This window comes from Dasypus novemcinctus, chromosome 4, assembly GCF_030445035.2.
Source record: "Dasypus novemcinctus isolate mDasNov1 chromosome 4, mDasNov1.1.hap2, whole genome shotgun sequence".
Taxonomy (NCBI): Eukaryota; Metazoa; Chordata; class Mammalia; order Cingulata; family Dasypodidae; genus Dasypus; species Dasypus novemcinctus.
In genome coordinates, this window is record NC_080676.1 from 5,386,324 (window position 1) to 5,403,911 (window position 17,588).

The window sequence follows — 17,588 nt, forward strand, 5'->3', positions numbered from 1 at the left end:
CATTATGCTAAACTCCAATCAAAACACAACTTGAAATAATCAACAGATTCACCATTAAAAAATATAAATAGGCAATTTGTATAAATATTGGAATGCTATACCTCATCAAATTCTTCGGTCATTTTTCTGATGATTTCTGCGTTCTGCATATTGCGAAACATCTCTATTCTCACAGTACCTGTGGAACAACAGATTTTTCCTGTTAATCTTTTTCTATCCCATGCCAAACTTGAAATTTAATCTAGCCATTATTTAAGAAGTTACATAAAATTACTAAAATAGTGGATTTGTCTTTTTTCCTCAAAGTTCCATACCATTTATTTTAAAGGAATCTCTTCTTTGGGATCCTCATAGTCTATAGATATTTTAAAAGAACTGACTATCCTTTGAAATAGATAAATATGAGGTGAAATACTGAGAGGAGGGTGGAAGAAGGAGAAACAGAGAATGAGACAATAGATTTAACATTATAAGAAGGGACCTGAAGATGGATTTATGCCAATGCTAACCAGATATATAACTGTCTTCCTTTGTCTTAAAAACCTTCAAATATACAGTTTATATCCTTTCATGGCACTTAAAAGATATTTTTCCTCAGAATCTTTTTCTATAAATTAAAGCAATGGCACTTGACCTAATATCACATTTCAGTTTTTCTTTGAACATGAAAGTGGCTCAATAACTTCTACACCAAAAAAAAGTTAAAGCTTTCTTACCTTATTCTTTTATACCACTTCTAGCTACTTCATTTTTATTTCAAATATGCACAGTGAGATAAATATGATCACTTTTATACTAAACATAACAGTGTTTATAGAGAAAAGTTTCTTAAGTGTAAGTGTAAATATTAAATTTTAAAAATCACAAGATTACGACTCACGGAATCAGGAAGAAAAGAACTTAATCTATAGCATCTGACAGGATCCTTGACAGTGATTACAAGCTCCAAATAAAATAAAATTTAAGAATGTAAGAAGAAAATTGTCTTTGAACTGTATTATACTCTTATAGGAAAGAGCTTGAAGTACGAGAACAGCCCTGAAAGTCAAGAAAGTGTGGTCTTACAAAAATAATATTAATAACATTTGGCATATTAAAATTAATCTGTACATAGTTCTTACTAATCTGTTAAATGGGAGAAATGATACCTGCTCTTTTAACCAAACCATTCTCAAGCATGTTTGAACTGCTTGCTACATAGCTCCCTCCTTTATTTTCAGAACTCTAAATTCATTAAGTACTACCAGTAGGTTTTCCCTAAAACCAAATGCAGGGATGACAAAGGAGAGGTCTGGAGCAGATTTCCTCACAAACATGCAATCACCTGTTCAAAATGGAGAAATTTTATATTGTAACTTTACTATTTTAATGGCAGATAATAGTACTGAAAACATAGCTTGTACCCTAAAATATAACTTTTATTTTTGCAAGGATTTAAAAATATTAAATAAACAGGAAACCTGTTACACATTTTACATCTCAAGCAAAAGTAACTTTGTCAGACATTCCTAAAATCACACAAATCAAACAGACGAAAAAAAAGGCATTTAATCTTGTTTGGGCCACAAAGTACTAGGTAAATCTGAAATAATCTCCAAATATAAAAAGCGTAAGATTTCATGGCACCCTTAGTAGGTAAAACTCAATTAATAAGTTCTAAAGGAAGCAGATGTAAAATTAAGATTTTAAATTATTAAACATGAAGTACTTGTTAATATATACACATATAGATTCTAATGGCTATAATACTGCAAAAGCTGATAAAATAAAAAATAAACCCTTCTTAACAGCTTCACTCTGCAATTATATACTTCAAAGGGTTGGAGACCCAGGAGATCTTTAGGTATTTGGTTTAAATTAAAATTTGTAGCTCTGTTAAGTAAACCTCTATCATACTATAATGACAGCAAGGCTCATGCTCAATATAACTCCAAGTCAAGTTTTTTTATTTAATTCAAAATACTCTCACTAGAGCTACAAATTAAAGAAACTAGTTCATATGTAGAAATACTGACATGAACTGAAACCAGTGGTTCTCAAACCAATCAGGTCCAACATGTCCTTTAACCATACTGTAACAAAATCCATAGAAAATATAACAAATATAACATATACTATAAATATATATAATGCCCTATTTTATAAAGAAGTGTGAGAAAAATATTTATAATAAAATATGTACTTTATCTCATTATTTATTATGCTCAGGCAAATTATGGTAGCTCCACATAGCACAAAGTTTGGAATGCCCAAATTGTCCCAAATAAGAACTCTGAATCCAACAACCATCAAAGGATAAAGAGACTCTACTCAATCTTAAGCTTCCACAAGTCTATTTATATATTTAAAAAAAAAAAAAGATAAATGGATGAATGGACAGATGGAAGGAAGAAAGGAAGAAAAAGGGAAAGAAAAAAAGAAGGGAAGAAAAAGAGGAATAATAGAGGAAGGGAAGATTATTTAAAGTTTGAAAGCACCTTTACCACTAAATATGAAGAAAGAATTGGGGTACTATATATCTATAGTTCAAAATAAGATATCCACGCCATATAGAGGACAACAGATAGATATGACTGATCACTTGACTTACTCTAGATTCAAGGGACTGTGCAATATTGGAGATTAATTTTTAATGGATTAAAATTTTCCCAATTATTAGATAGCTAATCAGAGACTGAGACTGCCTAAGACATTATGATTGCTCCTTCTTATGATTTTGTTAATGGTTTATTATTAAACACTCATTAATCACATACTATGTGCCAGGCATAAATGTTAGATTCTAGGAACAAGGATACATAAGGCATAATTGGTATCTTCAAAAATCTTTGTGCTTTGTGCTATTAAAAATGTGTTCTGTGTGAAATTATGTAAAAAGAGGAGCAAAATAATCACCTTTTCCTTTTTATTTTAGAATCTTTTCTTGGCTGCTTTTCACAGTGGGGCAAAACTTTTCAAAATTCATTTTCAAGTAGATAAGGGTCTTGCTCTATAAGAAGAGTCTCAAAGGGTCAAGTAAATGGAATGCTATAACTCAATATAAAAAACAATACAGTGTTTCCTCATTAATCTTAAAATACATTTAACAATATCGAATTCAAATCTCCAGTCTCCTTGTCTGCTTTTCTTATCATGATTACCACCAAAATGACTGCTGTCTTTACAAACCCTAATGGGAAACAGATATGGCTGTTTTTCTTGACCATACCTGAATGTACTAAAGCTTTCAGAATACAACCCAAATGGTGGTGACAGACAAGGCTGCAGAAAAATTGAATTCTACTCTCTCATGGGTGAAGAATACATTACCACATACAATCAATCAGATGACCAGTCAGATGGCAAGTCCACCTGCTTCATTACACACATCCACATCTACCATACTATCAACACCAGCCCTTCCCCATCGCACTTGAGTGCAGATGACATAGAACTCCTGGCTAACCTGGAAGAACAAGAGAGATTGTTACAGATGGATAGTAAGTCTTGAAGATAAGTAAATGGACCAGGAAGAATCAGTGGCTTCTCTATTGTATCAAGTTCATATGATAAATCCTCTAGCAAACTTAGCCTCCTTGAAGAAGATTCTTGGATTCTGTGGGGAACAGTTGTTAATGAATGGGAAGATGTATGGAAAAAAGAGGAAAAGCAAGCAAACGAACTTGTTTGTAAAGGAATAAGACATCACTTTAGAATAGTATGGAAACTTTTATGCAGGGCACAAAGTAGGCCAATTAAGGATCAGTATTCAGGACTCTTGAAATTAACATTACCACGTGAAAAAGTGATCTGAAGGTATATTGGTAGAATATATCCTGAACATATTTTTTAAAGGAAAAAGATAGCCTTGGACAGGATGTTTTATTTAATGCAATGAAGGCATATTCTTTAGTGGACCATGAAGTTGGTTACTGTCAAGGAAGTTCTTTTATAGTTGGATTACTACTTATGCCAGATGCCAGAAGAAGCAGTTTTCTGTATTCTTGTTAAGTTAATGCAAGATTATAGACACCGGGAACTTTTAAAATCAAATATGGCAGAATTGAGCCTTTGTATGTACCAGTTTGAATGTATGATACAAGAGCATCTTCCAGAGCTTTCTGTTTACTTTCAATCTCAAAGTTTTCATACCTAAATATATGTATCATCTTGGTTTCTACCTTTCCTACAATTTTTCCACTGTCAATTGCTACAAGTCTATCTGATATCTTTATGCCTGAGGGTTTAGAAATAATGTTTCCAATAGGATTAGCATTTCCTCTGATGAAATCCGGCAGAACTAACGCAACTCAACATGGAGGGGAGGGTATAACACTTTCAGGAAGTCATTCCACATCAGTGGGATGGTAGTCCAGACAAATTAATTCAAGCAGTTAACCAAGACAAAAAATGAAAATACTCGAAAAGGAATATACTAAAATAAAAACCAAAGAAATGGAAGAACAAACTGAAATTAAATTATCCACGAATAAAGGGTAACATTAAATCATACCCAGTACTTCAACCTACTGAATGTAAAAAGTACACCATCCTGACAAGTAGGGAGAAAGTATGGTTATCACATACCACAAATATTTGGAACAGCAAATAAAGACTCTGAGGATAGGGAAGCCACCCTGTTCATTTTACCTTGTGATACTGGAAAAAAAAGTCAGTTACATGAACAATCCTTACTCGTGAAGAAGTTTCTTCTAAAATAAGTCACATGAATACAGCACCAAAATGCATTTCCAAAAGTAATCTTTAGAAGACTTTAGCCTGCATTCAGATTTTTTCATATTTTGTTTTTTGGGGTAGGTTATAATTCATACACTTCACCAAACAATTTTTAATACCTGCACCATGTGTCTCAGATATATACAGATGGTGTAAATGGTTTATAGAGAAGAATTTGAGAAAAAGAATTTAAAAAGTTGGTAGACCTATCAGTTAAATAAAGTATGCTGATTACAAACCAACAAACCTATGCTAAGATATAGCCCTAGAATTGAAGTAATCAGTGCTTTTAAAGTATATTGGCTGTAAATTTTTTTAAATAGAGTGAATATTGTTTTTCCATTCATTTCTCCCAGGAATTTTGAAGAATGAGGATTTATCTGCCCCAGAGTTCAACAAACTGATTATGATAACGGTAGTATTTGCTCTCAAGTTTTCACTTTTCAGAAGTCAGATACATAAAGGTAAATACGCATCATTTCAAAGTCAAGACTGTGACCGTTGTTAGGATCAGTCTTTAGTAACAAGCCTCTAAGATGTTCTTCCCAGTAATTGCGACCTCTTGGTATTGAAGACCTTATGTAACCTCCTCCATTGGAGTTAGGGCGAAACTTAGTCACTCTTGTCTAACAAATTCAATAAAGAGTCTGTGACTATGTGTGACTCTCATTAAGGTAGTGTGGCATCACTCTATTGGATGTCTAGTACTGGGGAGAAGCAAGTTTTCATGTCACAAAGGCACTCAGGGAGCCTATGGAAAGGCCTAGGTGGTAAGGAAATGAGGACATCAACTGAAGCCATGTAAGTGAATGTTCTTGGCAGAGAATTCTTTCCTAAACAAGCCTTAAGATGACTGTACACCTGTACAGCAGCTTGATCCAGAATAAGAACCACCGGAGGGATAATACAGGAAGATGGCATCTGAGTGAGTGCACCTTACAGTCAATCCTGCAAAGAGGAGGCCAAGTGGGGTTGGCGTCTTGCCGGAGCAGGCTGTCTTGGGGGCTTGCAGGGTGGAGGTGCAGGGAGGGTGTATGGACCTCAATTTGGAGAGACAGTGACGGAGGTGGTGCTTGCTAAAGGTAGAACTGCCGGTTATAAGTACAGAGGTCAGAAGCTGTGGGCTGGCGGGACCCCTCCCCCTGGGGCTGGCAGCAGTGGTGTTCCCTGAAAACTGTTGATTGTGTGGCGGCATTCCTGGGCTCAGTGGTCCCTGGATGCGTGGTTCCCAGGTCCAAGTCCCCTGAGCCCCCGTAGCCCATGTACCACGGACCTACGTACCAGACTTCTGGTATGTGCAATGTCCCGGACTTCCCTTTCCCAAGTCCAGCACTCCCGGAGGTCTGGGATTGCCCTAGCCCTCTGGTTTTGGACTGATGCCATGGGGGATGCAGCAGGGGGGCCTGGCTAATATGGGTTTGATTCTCTGGTATTTCTCACCTCCTTTTTTCTTTTGCACTTGGAGGAGCATACCAGCTGGCTTGGAGAGAGCCTGGGAATAAAGGAGTGGTGAATCTGCTGAGAAAGCCCAATTCACCTAAATACCCTAGGATAGGAAACTTGGTCTGGGAGAAGGTGGAGTCAGAAAATCAACTAGCCCACTCGTAGCATACCTAAAGGAGAGGGACTGTAGGAGGTGCTTTCCAAGCTTCGAATAGAATACTTGGGGTTCCTGGTGAGATGTGAGTGCTCTCTCTCTGGAAATTAAGAGTCACTGTTTCCTGTGGGGAATTGGTTCAACAAGTACCCACTTGAATCTCCTATTAGACGTCTCAGGCAGCTTTCCTGCTGCCCTGGGAAAGAGGGAAGTGAGGAATGGAGAAAGGGAGAACATCAGATCCCTAAGCGTTTTATTTAACTGCAAAGAGGATTCCTTGCTTCAAACTTTGCCTGGTATTTTTTTGGTTTGTGTTCTTGTTTTTCCATCATCTTTATCCCCTCAAGGCCCTTTTTTCTTTTTTCTTTTCCTCTTTTTCTTGCTTGCTTCCTCCCTTCCTTTTGCCCTCCCCTCCACCCCCGTGTTTTTCTTTTCTTTCTTTCTTTCTCTTCTTTTTTTATTTTTATATTAGGTGCTGCAAGGAGCACTTCACATTTACTGTACTTCCTCATCCTCCATTTACTCTTTTCTGTGTGTATTGATTTTGGCCACCAACATTATACCCATTCCTCTACATCTTTCTATCCCCCATCATTGATTGTTTCTCATATATTACACCTCTCTTTGTTTGCTCCCCTATTTTTCTGACTTTTTATTTCTAATACCTGTGTTCTGCTTTCTGTCGTACATTTACTCTTCATATTATTGTCCTTTCTTTTCTCTTTCCCTCTCTGCTGAACACAATGGCCTTTTAATTCACACTATATTCCTCCCCAAATTCAGTTTACTGTCTCATTATACGTATTCTACTTTTCTTACTGTTATAACTCTACATAATTTACATGAGTCTAGTATCCATTCTCCTAGATCTCACATGGTTCCTCTGTTAATATTTACTATCAATACTACTATTCATTTTCTTTCCTTACTCCTTTTGCTTTCTCTGGTCCTAATATTTTCCTTCAAGTGAACTTAACCAACAACAAGGAAATAGGATAAGAAGAACAAAGTGACAAAGAGAAGACTTAACACACACGCAAAAAGAACAACTAATTAAATCCAAAACTAGACAAAAAAGCTAAGCAATTTATTAAACTTGTCAAGAAAAAATGATGACCACACAGCAACAAAAAACTACAAACCAAACCAATAATCAGGAAAACATGCCCAATCCAATGAACAAACTAAAAATCAGGAAGAAGAGCAGAACATCGAACAAGTAATTAAAGTTCTCAAGACATACGTTATGGACCAATTCAATAAGGTGAAGGAAGAGATTAAGAATATGAAGAAAACACTTGGAAAGAATACAGAAGAAACTGCAATCATACACAAAAAGATAACGGATATGATGGTGATGAACAGCACACTTCAAGAAATCAAAAATACACTCTCAGCAAGTAACAGCAGACTTGAAGAAGCAGAGGAGAGAATTAATGATGTGGAAGACAGTACATCTGAAATCAAACAGATAGTAGGATTGACCGACAAAAAGATAGAAAAAATCCAGCAGGGAATTAGGGACCTGAATAACAACGCAAAATATGCAAACATACACATTATAGGCATCCCAGAAGGAGAAGAGAAGGGAAAGGGGACAGAAGGGGTGTTGGAGGACATAATGGCTGAAAACTTCCCAAACCTATTGAGGGGGATGGATGTACATGTCCAGAAAGCACAACACACCCAACAGGCCTACCCTAAGACATATACTTGTCAAATTATCCAGTGCTCAAGACAAAGAGAAAATACTAAAAGCAGCAAGAGAAAAGAGAACCATCACATACAAGGGAGGCTCCATAAGATTAAGAGCTGATTTCTCATCTGAAACTATGGAGGCAAGAAGGCAGTGGTACGACATAGTCAAGATACTGAAAGGAAAAAATGTCCAACCAAGAATACTCTGTCCAGCAAAGTTAGCATTCAAAAATGACAGAGTTCAAAATATTCACAGATAAACAGAAACTAAGAGAGTATGACAAAAAGAATCCTGTGCTTTAAGAAATACAAAAGGGAGTTCTGCAGGAAGAGAGAAAAAAACAAGAGACAGAATTGGAGGAGAGTGTAAGAGCAATTAAAAAGAAAAAAATGGAAAAAGAAAATCAAACAAAATATGACAAACACAAATCCAAAGAAAATATGGCTAATATAAGTAATTCCTTGAAAGTAATAACACTGAATGTCAATGGATTAAAATCACCTATCAAGAGACTCTGACTGGAAGATTGGATAAGGAAATACAACCCATCTCTACGTTGTCTACAAGAATCACATCTTAGACACAGGGATTCAAGGAGACTGAAAGTGAATGGCCAGAAAACAATCTTACAAGAAACAATAACCAAAAAAGGGCAGGAGTAGCTATATTAATATCAGACAAAACAGACTTTAAATGCAAAACAATAGTGAGAGACAAAGATGGATACTACATATTAGTGAAAGGGATCTTTCAAAAAAAAAAGAACAATAATAAACATTTAAGCTCCTAATAAGGGTGCCTCCAAATATGTGAGGGAAACACTGGAAAAACTAAAGGAAGGAATAGATGCCTCTACAATTATAGTGGAGGACTTTGATACACCACTATCAACATTGGACAGAATATCTCAAAAGAAAATCCCTAAAGAAACAAAGACTTTGAACAATACATTAGAGAAGCTAGACCTAACAGACATATACAGAATATTACACCCAAATACAGCAGGATATACATTCTTCTCAAATGCACATGAATCATTCTCAAGGAGTGACTACAGAGTAGGCCACAGAAAAAGTTTCATTGAATTCAGAAAGACTGAAATCATACAACATAATTTTTCTGACCACAGTGGAATGAAGCTGGAAATTTGCAAGGGCCAGAGACTCAGATTAGGAACCAAGATTTGGAAGTTAAACAACATACTCTTAGAAAAACAGTGGGTCAAGGAGGAACTCTCAAAAGAAATTAATAACTTCCTTGAAACTAAAGAAAATGATAACGCAAATATCCAAACTTATGGGATACAGCAAGAAAAGTATTGAGAAGGAAATTTGAATCCATAAATTCATACATCAAAAAAGAAGAGCTAAAATTGAAGACTTAACTACACACTTGGAGGAATTAGTAAAAAAAGACAAACTAATCCCAAAGGAAGAAGAAAGAAAGAACAGATCAGAGGAGAACTAAGTGAAATAGAAAATAAGAAAGCACTTGAAAAAAATAAACAAAACCAAGAGCTGGTTCTTTGAGAAGATCAATAAAATTGACAAACCCTTAGCTAGACTAATAAAGAAAAAAAGAGAGAAGATGCAAATATACAAAATAAGAAAGGAGAAAGGAGATATCACCACTAACTCCACAGAAATAAAGACTATCATAACATGATACTTTGAAAAACTATATTTCAACAAAAAGAATAATTTAGAGGAAATGGACAAATTCCTAGGAACACATAAGCAGTCTACATTGACAAAAGAAGAAATTGACAATCTCAACAAACCAATCACAAGAGACAGAATCAGTCACTGAATACCTCCAAACTAAGAAGTGCCCTGGGCCAGACGGCTTCACAGGTGAATTTGACAAAACATTCCAGAAAGAATTGACACCAATCTTGCTTAAACGCTTCCAAAAAATCAAAACAGAAGTAACATTGCCTAACTCATTCTATGATGCCAACATTACTCTAGTACCAAAGCCAAAGACATCACAAAAAAGGAAAATTACAGACCAATCTCTCTAATGAACCTTGACACGAAAATCCTCAATGAAATACTTACTAATCATATTCAACAACACATTAAACAAATTATACACCATGACCAAGTGGGTTTCATTCCTGGTATGCAAAGATGGTTCAATGTAAGAAAATCTGTTAATGTAACACATCACATAAACAGATTGAAGGGAAAAAAAACACATGATCTTATCTATAGATGCAGAAAAAGCATTTTACAAAATACAGCACCCTTTCTTGATAAAAAAACTGTAAAAGATCAGAATAGAAGAAAACTTTTTGAACACGATAAAGAGTATATAAGAAAAACCCACAGCTAGAATCATTTACAATGGTGAAATCCTAAAATCTTTCCACGATAAGGAATAAGACAAGGATGCCCATTATCACTCCTTCTATTTAACATAGTCTTAGAAGTACTTGTTCAAGCACTGAGGCAAAAGCCAGACACAACAGGCATCCAAAATGGAAAGAAAGAAGTCAAAATTTCACTATATGCAGATATGATCCTATACATAGAAAACCCTGTGAAGTCTACAACAAAGTTTCTAGAACTTATAAATGAGTTCAGTAAAGTCACAGGTTACAAGATCAATGCACAAAAATCAGTAGCATTTCTATACACGAATAATGAGCAAACTCAGGAGGAAATCAGGAATCAAATACCATTTACAATAGTAAATTTAAAAAATCAAATACCGAGGAATAAATTTAACTAAAGATGTAAAAGACTTATACACAGGGAAATGGACTTTGGCCCAGTGGTTAGGGCATCTGTCTACCACATGGGAGGCCCACGGTTCAAACCCCGGGCCTCCTTGACCCGTGTGAAGCTGGCCCATGCGTAGTGCTGATGTGCGCAAGGAGTGCCGTGCCACACAGGGGTGTCCCCCGCGAAGGGGAGCCCCACGTGCAAGGAGTGCACCTGTAAGGAGAGCCGCCCAGCGTGAAAGAAAGTGCAGCCTGCCCAGGAATGGCGCCACACACACTTCCTGAGCCGCTGACGACAACAGAAGTGGACAAAGAAACAAGACGCAGCAAAAAGACACAGAAAACAGACAACCGGGGGAGGGGAGGGGAATTAAATAAATAAAAATAAATCTTTAAAAAAAAAAAAAGACTTATACACAGAAAACTACACAATGCTTTTCAAGGAAATCAAAGGAGACCTACCTAAATAAATGGAAGAATATTTCCTGTTCATGGATAGGAAGACTAAATATTACTAAGGTGTCTATCCTACCAAGAGTAATCTACAGAGTCAATGAAATACCAATAAAAATCAACACAGCATTCTTTAATGAACTACAGAAACTAACTATGAAATTTATTTGGAAAGGAAAGAGCTCCTGAATAGCCAAGGACATATTGAAAAATAAAAATGAAATTGGAATAATCACATTACCTGACTTCAAAACATACTACAAAGTGACAGTAGTGAAAACAGCATGGTATTAGCACAAGGAGAGACACACTGACCAATGGAACTGGATTGAGAGGTCTGATATAGATTCTCATATATACAGCCATATGGTATTTGAAAAGGCCACCAAACCCTCTCAAATGGGAGAGAATGACCTCTTCAAAAATGGCGCCTGGAGAACTGGATATCCATATGTAAAAGAATGAAAGAGCATTACCAATTCACAACACCTTATACAAAAATCAAAACAAGATGGATGAAAGACCTAAATATAAGAGCCAAGACCATAAAGACCTTGGAAAGCTATGTAGGGAAGCATCTACAGAAAGACCTAAATATAAGAGCCAAGACCATAAAGACCTTGGAAAGCTATGTAGGGAAGCATCTACAGGACCCTGTAATAGGAAATGGCTTCATGAACTTCACACCCAAAGCATGAGCAGCAGAAGAACAAATAGATAAATGGTACTTCCTCAAAATTAAAGCCTTCTGCACCTCAAAGGAGTTTGCCAAGAAAGTGAAAAGAGAGCATACACAATGGGAGAAAATATTTGGTAACCATATATCTGATAGGAGACTTATTTCTTGCATATATAAAGAACTCCTATGTCTCGAAAATAAAAAGACAAACAACCCATTTTAAAAATGTGAAAAAGATTTGGACACCTCCCCGAAGAAGATATACAAATGGCTAAAAAATACATGAAAAAATGCTCAAAAGCACTAGCTATTAGGGAAATGCAAATCAAAACAACAATGAGATACCATCTTACTCTCATAAGACTAGCAGCTATCAAAAAACAGAAGACTATAATTGTTGGAGAGGATATGGAAGAATGGGAACACTTATCCACTACTGGTGGGAATGCAGAAGGATCCAGCCATTCTGGAGTACAGTTCGGCAGTTTCTCAAAAAACTAGCTATAGATTTCCCATATGACCCAGCAATTCCACTGCTTGGTATATATCCAGTAGAAGTGAAAACAAGGACACAAACTGATATATGCACACCAATGTTCATAGCAGCACTATTCACTATTGCCAAAAGTTGGAATCAACCCAAATGCCCATCAACAGATGAATGGATAAATAAAATGTGGTATATACATACAGTGGAATACTACTCAGCTATAAGAACAAATACAGTACAACACATGTGATAACATGGATGAATCTTGAAAACCTTATGTTGAGTGAAGCAACCCAGGCATTGAAGGACAAATACTACATGACCTCTCTGATATGAAATAAGTAAACCAAGCTGTGTCAGAGAGCTAGAGAATGGATGATAAACTTAAAGGAAGTTGGGGGGGCAGAGAAAGGTTGCAAGCTGACACCTACATGGGCGAAATCTATGATAAGCTGGAAGTAAGTATTTGTACAGGTAAGGGATAAAATTGGGCATAGGGTTACCTTTGGGTGGGGCTTGTGGACTTGACTGGGGCTAGGGATGGGAGGATGGGTCAGATGGCCCAAGAAATTGGGAGGAGAGTGAGGGGAACATTTGAACATAGGAGACTGTCAGGTATGTGACTGAAATTATAACACAGAGAAAACTCTTTAGAAAATATAATACAGAAGGTTACCTGTTTAAGATGCTTAAAGGAGGGCATCTGACACAGGGTAAGCTTCTTAGGGAGTGTGTGAGTGCTCATTTTGTCATGGTGTGTTATGTCATTGGGTGGAGACCCATGAGAGTGAAGGCATACCCATATCCTGGGGAGGACGGATGTTCTCAGACAGAGGGAATTGTATCTCTCGAGAGAACTGGTGGCTCCCAATAGGTTAGAGCAGTCAAGTATGTCAAGTCCTCAACATTGTTGCAAGTATCTCTGAATATGGTCCTTCAAGTAATGAAGACTGATTGTCATAGTGGTCCCTGAGGGGAGGGGGAAAGAGATGTTGAATAGATGGAATCAGTGTAACTGTGGGGCAATAGAAGTGTTCCACAAGATGATGGAATGATGGATATAGGACATGTTAAATTACACCAAAAATGTATAAAAGTCTATAGGCTAAAATGGAAACCATAATGTAAAACATAAGATAACTAAAAATTTAGAAAATTATATAATCTAAAATATAAACCATAATGTAAACCCAAATGTAACCACGTTTGAAAGTTATTATTTCAATACCTGTACGGTAGATGCAGCGAATATAATATGAACATGTAAAAAAGATCATTGCTGGGGAAGGGACAAAGGGTTTGATGTTGTATATGTGGGAGTACCTTATATTGTATACGTGAATTACTGTGATCTAAAACTTATGTGAAGAAAAACTTAATAATCTGGAAAAAAAGAAGAAAGAATGTAGACATTGAGGAAGAAATGGAAGAATTTGCCTCGCCACTGTACATACAGGGCAACACCTATAGCAGTGATGAAAGGCAAAATGTCAAAAACAAAGCTTTTTCATTTTTTCATACTCCAGTTTATTTTTCCTTTATTAAATTTTTCTAAATTACTATGTATTCTATATCTAACCTTCAAACCCATCACTATATTCCATTTTAGTATTAATGGAACCTGGTAATATATTAGGCTGCCTTTTTAAAGAAGTTTTGGACTACAGAGAGGTTCAACTATGGCAGGGAGGAACACTGGTGTGGGGTATTACTGATAGGGGGCATACAGTTGGAATGGAGTTCTCCAGGGCATGTATACAGGGTACATAAAAATGTCTGGATATTTTCATAGTGGTTTCAGTTAAAAACGACAACTGAGAGAGTGCTGAGTGCCTAGCCAGGGGAGCACTATCACATTCCCCAATGGAACAGCAACAATTCCCCAAGTGAAATGGCAAAGACCAATAAAGATGGATGGTCCAAAGATGAGCCCTTGATACTGATGGCTCCGATTATAAGCCTGTGTGCCTGAAATATGAACTAGGCCTAGAGCTGCAGGGTGCCTAAGAGTTACCTCCTGAGAGCCTCCATGTTGCTCAAATGTGGCCACTCTCTAAGCCAAAGTCAGCATGTAAATGCTTTACCTTCCCCACAGCATGGGACATGACTCCCGGGGATGAGCCTCCCTGGCACTGAGGGATTACCACCAAGCATCAGCTGACAATGTAACTAGAAAAAGACCTTGAATAAAAGGGTCAACTCAGACCAGCAGAATATCTCAGCCTACATGTAATACCAGGTGTTAAAAACTGCTTTTTGACCTTCAATAAAAGGGGGAAATGGAAAGGACAAATGAGTTTATATGGCTATGAGTCTTCAAAAAATAGTCAGGTGGTCATCAGAGGGGTGATGCTTATGCATGCCTCAGCAGGGTACTAGAGACAGCCAAAGTAAACAGAAACCCAGGTCCTGGTTCTCCTGAGGGCTACAGAGACCCACAGGTTCTATGGTCATGGCAGATGTCTCTGTAGTTCAGGGCCATGTCAGTTGGCCCTACTTTGGAATTTGTGTTCCTTAGTGTGATGGAGTTGGACTCAGATATGACCTTTCTACACATGCCTCTTTTGTGACTCTCTGGACTGTCCATGTGACAGCCAGCCCTGAGCCTCGGCAGACTTGCAACTCCTACCCTCTGGTTTATTGAACTTGCCCTGGCCAGCTAACAGGGAGGTGAAGAAGATCAACTACCACACCAGGGAGCCAAGAGTGCCTACAACTGCAAGCAGAAGAACTACATCCATCATCCATGTGGCATCTAATCCCCGTCTTGATGTAGAGGGGGACTGGACTTAACGATCCCAGGGTCCACAGGATGGAGGAAAAGAGTATAGATTATAGTGGACTTACTGGTGTTCTGCTGGGGAACTACTGTGATTAGTAAGGGAAAAAATTGTAATATTGAGGGAAGCGGACTTGGCCCAGTGGATAGGGCGTCTGCCTACCACATGGGAGATCCACAGTTCAAACCCCAGGCCTCCTTGACCCGTGTGGAGCTGGCCCTTGCGCAGTGCTGATACGCGCAAGGAGTGCCATGCCATACAGGCATGTCCCCCGCATAGGGGAGCACCACATACAAGGAGTGCGCCCCATAAGGAGAGCCACCCAGCACAAAAGAAAGTGCAGCCTGCCCAAGAATGGCGCTACACGCAAGGAGAGCTGACACAACAAAAAGAAACACAGATTTCCAGTGGCTGCTGATAAGGATAGAAGCGGTCACAGAAGAACACACAGCGAATGGACAGAGAGAGAAGACAACTGGGGGGGTGGGGGTTGAGGGGAGAGAAATAAAAATAAAAAATCTTAAAAAAAAAAAAAAAAAGAAACTGTAATATTGATATGGAGAAAGTGGCCACGGTAGCTGCTGATGGTATGAAAAGGGAAGAAGAGATATGATGTGGGCGCATTTTCAGGAGTTGTCCTGGGTGGTACTGTAGGGACAGATGCTGGACATTGTCTGTCCTGCCATGGCCAACTGGGTAGAATGGGGGAGAGTGTAGAGTACAATGTAGACCACTGTCCATTTGGTGCTGCCGTGCTCCACAATGTATTCACCTGGTGCAGTGAATGTGCCACGATGATGGAAGAGGTTTTTGATGTGGGAGGAGTGGGGTCGTGGGGGTTGTGGGTATTTGGGGACCTTATATTTTTTTAATGTAACATTTAAAAGAAAATAAGGAAGAAAATAAAATAAAAGATGCACTCTAAAAAAAAAGAAAGAGGACCAGTATCTCACACCTTATACAAAAATTAACTCAAATTGGATCAAGGACCTAAATTTAGGTTGTTTTTCACTTCCTTGATGGCATCCTTTGATGTACAAAAATTTATAATTTTTTTATTTTTGTAAAAATTTTAGGTTACCTAAATGTTATATTAAAAATATGGGGCACGTTGGGGGTGATGGAATTGTAGTACATGATCATGCAATGATGAGTGCAGGCAAAGTTAAGTTTCATCAACATTTATAAATGTGTATGGTCCTGTACTCCATGTTGCGTAGCCATGCTCCAGGGTGTATTCATCAAGTACAGTGAATGTGCCACACTGATGAGGGGGATTGCTGATGTGGGAGGAGTGTGGGGTGATGGGGAGTGGGGATATATGGGAAGCTCTTATATTTTCTAATGTAACATTCTGTGAGATCTATGTATCTTTTTTAAAAAGTTAATAATAAAAAAATTTTTAAAGTTAAAAAACAACAACAAAAACACCAAAAAAAAACAAAAAAAACAAAAAAGGAGACGCTGAGACTCAAAGAGGAGGCCTGGTAAGAGACAAACCCTATGCATGATCATTCACAACTGAGCTCCAGAAGATCGTAGATTCTGGAGAGCAGAGATCCATGGCCATCTTCACCACATGGCAGGTCCCCAGAATCAACAGTGGCTGACTTTGGTGAGAAAACATCTCTGCTGATGCCTTGATTTAGACATTTCACAGCTTGAAACTGTAAGCTTTTACCTCAAATAAATCACCTTTCTAGAAGCAAAAAAAGAATAAGAACCACCAAAGCTAGGATTCTACCAAATTCCTGACCCAGAAATTGAGAGAGAAAATAAATGGGTAATGCTTCTTTAAGCCACTAGGTTATGGGGTTAATTTGCTACACAGTAAATAAAAAATTAATACAGATTTCTTAAACATGTACAATTTCCAGAGAAACTGCTGTATTTTAAGAGGATTTCAAACATGTTTTAAAAACTTAAAGGAAAAGGACAACAGTAACATCACAATTTCAGAAATAATTTTGACAAATGATCAAGCAATTCCATTCTTAGGTTAGTCAAGAGGAATACAAACATGTCCATAAAGAAATACTTATACAAGAATAGTCTAGCATATTTATTCATAATAGCCATATATATGCATATGTATATGTATGTGTGTATATATAATATTCATGGAGTTACAACCAGTGAAATAACCTGGACCACTCAGTAATAAAATGAAACAAACTACTGATACAGGCCATAACATGGATGATTCCTCTAGACATTATGCTATGTGAAAAAAATTACCAAAAAAGGAGAACACATTGTATGGTTTCATTTTACATGAAATTCTAGAACAAAAACTATATAACTATAGCTATATAGTTAAACAGTTGCCTGGGGTGTAGAGGTAGGGTGCATGCATGTGTAGGGGAGGTGAGGGAATGGAGATTTAATACAAAATGATGGAAACTTCTGAGGCAATGGAAATGTTTTATATTTTCATTGGAGTGTT

The 17,588-nt window shown here is 37.3% G+C and overlaps 1 protein-coding gene and 1 pseudogene across 5 annotated transcripts in view; one reads left to right on the forward strand and one right to left on the reverse strand.

Moving 5' to 3' along the window:
* The window catches only part of STAG1 (STAG1 cohesin complex component), a 408,218-nt gene that overhangs the window by 180,463 nt on the left and 210,167 nt on the right, over positions 1–17,588 (reverse strand). For all 5 annotated transcript variants that reach the window (XM_058295002.2, XM_058295003.1, XM_058294999.2 and 2 more), the window contains one exon: positions 102–178. In XM_058295002.2, the coding sequence (XP_058150985.1) occupies positions 102–178 (77 nt within the window). The remainder of the gene's footprint in view (positions 1–101; positions 179–17,588) is intronic.
* On the forward strand, positions 3,133–4,479 carry LOC139438745 (ecotropic viral integration site 5 protein homolog; annotated as a pseudogene).